Here is a 7,416-nt window from a genome sequence, read left to right as displayed (position 1 = left end):
GTCGAGGTCTCTCGTTTTGTTTTCAAGCTAAAGAAGAAAAATGGCCTCTCTGGAACCTTTTGTCTTGTTTTAAAAAAATGTGAACTGTGGTATCTGAAAGCTTATTGTTAAGACATTGTGAGGTTCCACAATGACCTATGAATAGGAAAAGAAGATATAAGTTATTTATATATATACATATATATATAATCACAAATGTTGAGCAATCCTCAGTAGATAGTTCAAGTTTTTTTTAATGACAAGTGGCGCATGTCTAAGAATATGTAAATGGGGAGTGACTAGTTTGATATAAAACTGGGTCTACGACTGCTGTCTGTGTTGTCTTGATGGCTGTTTAATATATACACATATATATATATATACATATATATATATATATACTGTATATATATCCCTAATAAATGTCGATTTATCATAAATTTCCTTCGGTATTTTAATAGACAGCAAATCCCGTTTGCGTGCTGCACGTGAGCAGCTATGACAAATCACAGGCTTGTGCAGCTGGGCTGGGAACAGCATAACAACAGAACACAGCGTAACAACAGAACACAGCATAACAGCACTGACGCAGTATACCTCATGGGGACTAATCTAGATGTATTGCTAGAACCACACTGACATCCCCCCATGTTGAATAATATTGACCAGGAACGGGGCAGAGAGAGAGAGAGAGAGAGAGAGAGAGAGAGAGAGAGAGAGAGAGATGGGGGGCGGGATGAAGGCTGGACTAGTTTAAGGGTCCTTATCATTCAGGAAATTAGCCCTCTCGCCCGACATTCTACTCTCCTCAGCTGATCAATTGTACTGTTTTTTCTCTCTCTCTCTCTCTATATGGTCAATAAGAATAGTCCTAACTCTTATATTTCTTAATCTAAGTTGGCTGTTATAAACTAGAAATAGTTGATTATAATGCACAAATGCAAATAAATGAACATATAAATAACTACTTGATAGACAAAGGTACATAGGCCTAACACGAAATATCCCTCTTTGTGCAAATACTTTTTTTTGGATCCAATTCATATAATAAATATATATTTATATAATATATATAAATAAATAATATAGACAGAGGCCCATAGGCCTAACACGAAATATCCCACATTACGTAAACACCTATTAGACAATCTAAATTTCCATTTACAACTAAAAAAACGAAGAAGTAAATATATTTTTAAGAATCTCTCAAATATCTTTTAATTTCTGAAGGCTCAAAATAGTTCATAACCCTTGAACTTTTCGGCAGGTCGAATTTAAATAAGCAAAAAAGAATCTGACATTTCGCCATTACTACGATCTTATGACTCAAAATTCCATGGATGGATGGACGTACACATGTACGCACGCACGAACTATCGATCGTAGTAGTAGTAGTACTATAATTTATGACATGAAATACTATACGACTCAAATTCTCGTACCCGAGAGTGAAAGGGATCGCCGCGATTTCCCAAAAAAAAGCCGGTTACCCCTTTGACCCAAGATGGGTCGCGGGTTTTAATGGGCACGAGGGACATTCGGGCGGGCATTAAAAGGCATATGGCGATGCCTGGGCATCTTTTAATCATCAATTATGGCATAAATCTGTGCCAAAAGCGAAAAGACTGTATCCCTTTCCTATTGATTCGTTCCATTGATTGAATGAATGGACTGTCGTGGGGTGAGCATCTTTCGATTTAATATTTACTTTATGTCGAAGAAAAATGATTAAATATTAATGAAAATAATTATAAAATAATTATTAAAATAATTTAAGCATATAATAAATTTAAAACAACGGCTACGTATAAAGAAAAGATTAAAATGAAACTGTCGTATTTTCGAAAGGTGTACGGCGCATCTCAGCGAGTGTTATGGCAAGATGGCCTCCCTCCCATCTCCCACCCAGGTAACGAAAATTAACCCATTTCGTCTGTTTGTAGGAGTATTATAGCCCTGCCGAGGAACCAGGTCAGATACGAGTGTCATATCAACCGGTATCAAAAGGAACCACGACGATACACGAAGGGCGGTTCCCAAAAATCGAGGTCGAAGTCAGACCCGCCTCTCTCTCCTCAGGTCGATGGCGAGAGTCCTGGCCCCCGAAATTGTCATGTTTTGCCCGATTTAACGCCCGAGGAGTGGGCTTTAGTTCCCCAGGCGGGCAGCGAGTATTGGGCTGGACTTATCGAAGTGTTTTCAATCGTTAGGACCGCAGAGAATGTCAAATATCGAGGTAAAAACTCGAGATTGACTGACGGTAGATCTAGTAGACACTAGTGAGTGGGTGGGAAATTATTGTATAATTTAGACTTTTCTCTTTTAGTTGTGGCCGTTTGAAATCTTTTATTTACCGTCATTTCAAATCCTGAGACTTTTTATTGGTTGCAGATTTTAACTCGCCCTTTTATCCTTGGCTTAGGTGTCGGGCTAGGCCACAATTCGTGACTGAGACTTGACGTAGCCTTTAACATTATTTCATAGGCTATGGCAGGGAATAGGGCTTAAGTCAGGCTACGCATATTTGAAAGTATCCCCACTTAATTTTATTCCAAATCAGGCTCCTGAGTATTGATTATATCACAAGACCACATTAGGTAGGCTGTAAGCGAGGTTAGGAATAGGGTTGTTCAGAATGACAGGTTATTCTGCCGTCGTAATATCGTGACGGGTTACGAAGGCCTAGGGTTAATTCTAGAGAAAAGCACAGCGGGGAGATGTGATTAATACTAGGCCCTTATGGATGAATGTAAAAACATAAACACAAGGTCATTTTCTCATTATATCAGTCAATTTCTCTTAATTATTGCACAGCTGTTCTGCATTGCATACACCTTTTTCTATATTATTCAGTCACAAAATACCTCTGTCAAGTGATATCTGACGAAAAGAAAGTAATTTCTCAAAGTATCTTGGTAAATTATCTCACTTTTACCGCATAGTATACGCCTTTTTGTATATTATTCAGGCAAAAAGCATGTCTGTCACTATGGTATCTCTAAATTTCTCATATTTTATCGGAAAATTTTGCTAATTTGTAAATGATCTTGCCCGTACTGCATTATTCAGTCGAAAAACTCACTCTCTCTCTGTCAAAACGATATCTCGGTGTGGCCTAGGCTGTGCAGTTAATATTTTTGATAGCCTTGGCCACCTTGGACTTACTGGCAAGATTTTTCTCGATTACGTTTAAGAGTAGGCCTTAGACCTTGTATTATATGATGTCAGACTGCTATCAGACGACTAACCTTCTGCCATGAATATGCCAAGTGTTCCCCTCTGAACAGTCATTTATATAAGCTATAGCACAGGCTAGGATGAAGTGATCAAATCAGTCGCAAGCAATCTCACCACTGGGCACGCCCTTTTACTCAAGCCCAACAAACCTAACTTAACTTTTCAGGTTGTCAGCTAATATATGATTCATATAGCTTGTGCGTAATTACCCAGCAGGCTATTTTATGTCTTATGCATTTGTGACCATTATTATTGGTGCAGCTTGTGTGTGTTTCCCCAGCTGTCTGTATGGGCTAAAATAATTGTAGGGGGGAAACCCTCTGGGAAACTGGCACTCTTTAGAAAGAGGAAAACTCAAGAGAAGTGAATTGCACCAGTGGATATGGTCTAAATTTAGAAGTCATAAGTTGCTTTGCTGCCATTGGAAAAGTAAAGTTGCACACGTGTGCCCGTGGTGGTTCCTAACAACCCATCACTAGCTAGTGCTTAATTTGTAAACCCTGTTATCAAGCTTTAATGATAGGACCAGCTGTTGCTTAAGCTATCCATTGAAAGACTTGGTTTGTATATCTTTGAAAATTGCAAATTTTTTTTTTTAAGTTTGCCATTTTTACCTTACTGTAGGTTTGCTGGCAAGGCTGCAATTGTTCAAGTTTTTCTTTTGTTATTAAGGCTAGGTCAGTATGTTGTGCAACATGTAGCCAAGGCATTAGGCTGTTTGTTAGAGGATAATCCAGATTTGCTTTTTGATGTGACTTCATTTGAAGTGAATACATAAAGGATTTATTAAATGAGAGTTGAATGGTGCATTGTAATGCAAGGAATGAATCACACTGTGTTACCATATTAAACTTAGATGCTTCCAAATAATTGGCTACGTTTTCTCACAAAATGCATTCAGTGTTATTGTGCTTATTACCTAGTTTGAAAGGAATGTTAGAGCAATGCAGAATATACATCAAAAGGGAATTGTTAAAAAGCTTTCAGAGCAAAATGTGGCCTGGGGAGTACTGTTTTAGGGTATATATGTATATATGTTTAAGTGAGGCCTTGTTGGTACAAAGTATGTTATAGGTTTAGCGATTTGACTGGGAAGTGTTGCCATGAGCAGGTTTTTGAATCTTAGGGGAAGTAATTGTTGCTCACAATGATGCGTATGTATACACTGTTGTTCAAGTGATTTTAAGGTAAATTTTTATAATTTGTCCTTGAACTGTACAGTGTTCATGATATTAAAAGTAATTTCATGTGCTGTACCAAACATAAGTAGAATACCAGGTTTGGGCTTGAGGGCTATTTCATAGTTTTCACAGGTGTTCAGTGCTCATTTGAAAGGTGCGCATGTTCATACGTTCTAAAGCAACTGCAACTGGGATGCTAACAAGGTAGAGTGTGATGGTTTTGCTTATTTGTGTACGGTGTGAAGACCTTCAACTATTATACGAAATCTGGGGCAATCTAGATCTCGCAGGATAATTGACCTTTTAACAGACATCACCTGTTAAGAGTAGGTTTGGAGAGACCTGTATCTTTAGAAGGATCAGGTTAAATTATTTGTGAAACACTGATGCAGATAGAGAATTGCTGAACAACAGTAGTTTTTGACTCCTGTCCTCTTGTAAATGATAGGCATTTGACTTTGCCTTGTAAATGACAGTCAGTGCTAATTAAACCAAAATGGCAGTACCATCTAACAAATGAGTTCATTTTGGTGTGGGAAGTAATTGGAAAGCTTAGATTTCTAGTTTATGCTCATTTAATTTTAATGCAGAATAGAATGGAAAATTAAATTGAAAGTTTGTGATCATTTCATTTTCATGCAGAAATTAATTGGGAAGATATTGCAGCCAAATGGTCGATGGTAGATTATAAATAAAACAAATCAAGTGTTGTCTGCAATGAGCTACTGCAACTGCAAACACAGTGATGCTTCTTGTCAAGTTGCATAAACCAGGTCTCCTGTGCGCTCCCTTTTGAATGGCAATGATGTTTGTGGCGCTGGACTAGATTCATCCAGAGTAATGAGTTGTTTACCCCAAAATAATTAGGTCCATTCTTGCTGAGCCCTGTAGGAGGGAAGTATTGTCAGGGCAGTGCATGCTGTGTACTGTAGTCATTACTTAAGGTTCTTTGCAGTGTCCCTTTGGCCCTTAGTTGCCACCCCCTTTTATTCTTTTTACTGTGCCTCTGTCCATATTCTTCCATCTTACTTTCCACGCACTCCTAACTGCAACTGTGAGGCTTTCCTCCTGTTACACCTTTCAAACCTTTTTATAGTCAGTTTCTGTTTAAATACTAAATGTATGAGAGTTTTTATCTGACAGTTCTTCAAATAATTAGAGTATAGTATAACATTTCAGGTTTACATTATATATACATATATATTCAGCAGTTTTTTGTTTGGTTAAAGTTTGAAAAAGCGTTATCGTTCTCCCAGTGTATTGATAATTCGTAGTAGATAAAAAGTCTTTGAATACATTAAAAAAAATTTAAGTATAGTACACACCTTCAGGACAATTGCTGGACCTAACTATTATCAGTTTCTTATCTTATGTCATTATTTGTGGAGTAAGTGTTATCATGATGCTGTAATGACCTAAACCAGATAAAATGTAAAAATCTTATCAAGATGGTATCGGCCATCTGTATTTTTACCTATAGGACTTTTGTCAAGGCCAAGGAAGTGTGCGATAGGTATGGAATGCATAAGTAAAGTAGTAACTTCTCATGCAAGGGCTGTGTTACTGTATTCATAATGAGGATGAATTTATATAACTTGATTTTTATCGGAGGACTTTGATTTTTATTGGCTAATCTGCCTTCCCAAGATAGAGCAAAGAAAGATCATTCCAAATTTACTTTTGTAAAAGATCTTTCAGTACAGTATTGTATCATGAAAAGACTTACATTACCAAGTTTTATAGCTGCTAGGATTAGCATTGGTTATTCACTGATGCTACATCACTTGCTTAGTATGTAGGAGGTTCCTGAGAAGTAGGGTGATGAGTAATCCTAAGGCTTTTGTTATGACAGCCTCGCTAGGAGTTACGGGAATGCTCATAACATGTACCAGTTCTCTAAAGGTTTGACCTTTGTCTCTTCCCAGGTGGCGGGAGACCAGGCAGGTATCTTCGAAGCATGGTACAGAAAAGTTGACCCAACAGGCGTTGGTACGATCCAGGCTGGACCAGCTGCCGGTTTCTTAAAGAAATCAGGATTAAATGATAATATTCTGAGTAAAGTAAGTGGTGGAATCGTTTGAAGTTTCACGTTAAGGGCTCTCATAAAGTTCTAAAGAAATGTTTCAGCTTCTTGGTTATATGTAATGCCAGTAATTTTGATTTTCATTAAAATTCAAGTGAAGGTCTCTTTTGAAGATATAAAGAAATGTTTCAGCTTGTTATATATTTGTACTGCCTGTAATTTTGAATATTAATAATTTTGGTGTTGAGTTTCATACTGAACTTGTGTTTGTCTTATAGAACTTGTTGCCAGATACAGAATTTTCGTACAAATGACCATTTGTTATTGGTCTTGAAAATAATCATTGTTGAAAAGTTTGTGAAACTTTTAGATAAGTGTGTGTTATCTGTTTGATCAGATAACCTTGGTTTTTCACTGTCAGAAATAAGCCTCAAGAAGAGTTCTTTGTGGTGTTGATGCTCATGTGTTTTGTAGTGATGCTTAGCTGTCAGGAGCTGATGTAGTGAAGCCACATTCTGTGTTGCTCTGGTTAGCCCTAAAGGCTGCCAAATGTGCTTCTGTGGAGATAAAACTTTTGGTTTTGAAGTGACGCACTGTTTAGATCTTGGCAGACATTGCTGATCACCAAAATTGTTATCTGATGTTTGATACCAGATTCATGAAGAGTTTTGTCGTGGTTGCTTACAGTGGAAGGTATTTTGGTTGGGAAGTAGACACTGCTACGAGTGGGTATTTTCACGTGACTCATAATCTGATTGCTCTTCTTTGATAAATTGAGGTGTTCCTGTATATTGAAAGATATTAATGCTTGCAGTGCTCCATAGTTTTGCAGTCATGCCATGTATTGTCATGTATATTCTTTAAAGGGCATCTCATTGTAAGCTAGTGAATCGAACTTGTTTTAGTATATTGGTGTTAAATATTTAGTGCTGTGCATCTAATTTTGCCATTTTTTTTGTGTGCAAAGTGTTTTTATAGATTCATTAATATTTGTGT

At 37.3% G+C, this 7,416-nt stretch overlaps 1 protein-coding gene across 9 annotated transcripts in view; it reads left to right on the top strand.

The window, feature by feature from the left end:
- Window positions 1-1,809: 1,809 nt before the first annotated feature.
- The window catches only part of Eps-15 (Epidermal growth factor receptor pathway substrate clone 15), a 51,125-nt gene continuing 45,518 nt past the window's right edge, over window positions 1,810-7,416 (top strand). For 7 of the 9 annotated variants that reach the window (XM_067123398.1, XM_067123401.1, XM_067123395.1 and 4 more), the window contains exons 1-2: window positions 1,810-1,888; window positions 6,323-6,457. In XM_067123398.1, the coding sequence (XP_066979499.1) occupies window positions 1,862-1,888; window positions 6,323-6,457 (162 nt within the window). In that variant the 5' untranslated portion in view covers window positions 1,810-1,861. Of the gene's footprint in view, window positions 2,216-6,322; window positions 6,458-7,416 lie in introns of all 9 variants that reach the window. The other 2 variants (XM_067123394.1, XM_067123396.1) reach the window with 2 other exon arrangements.

The sequence above is a fragment of the Macrobrachium rosenbergii genome, chromosome 21 (assembly GCF_040412425.1).
Source record: "Macrobrachium rosenbergii isolate ZJJX-2024 chromosome 21, ASM4041242v1, whole genome shotgun sequence".
In the NCBI taxonomy this organism is placed as follows: Eukaryota; Metazoa; Arthropoda; class Malacostraca; order Decapoda; family Palaemonidae; genus Macrobrachium; species Macrobrachium rosenbergii.
Note: the sequence above shows the minus strand (reverse complement) of the source record. Positions and strands in the feature narration are given on the sequence as shown.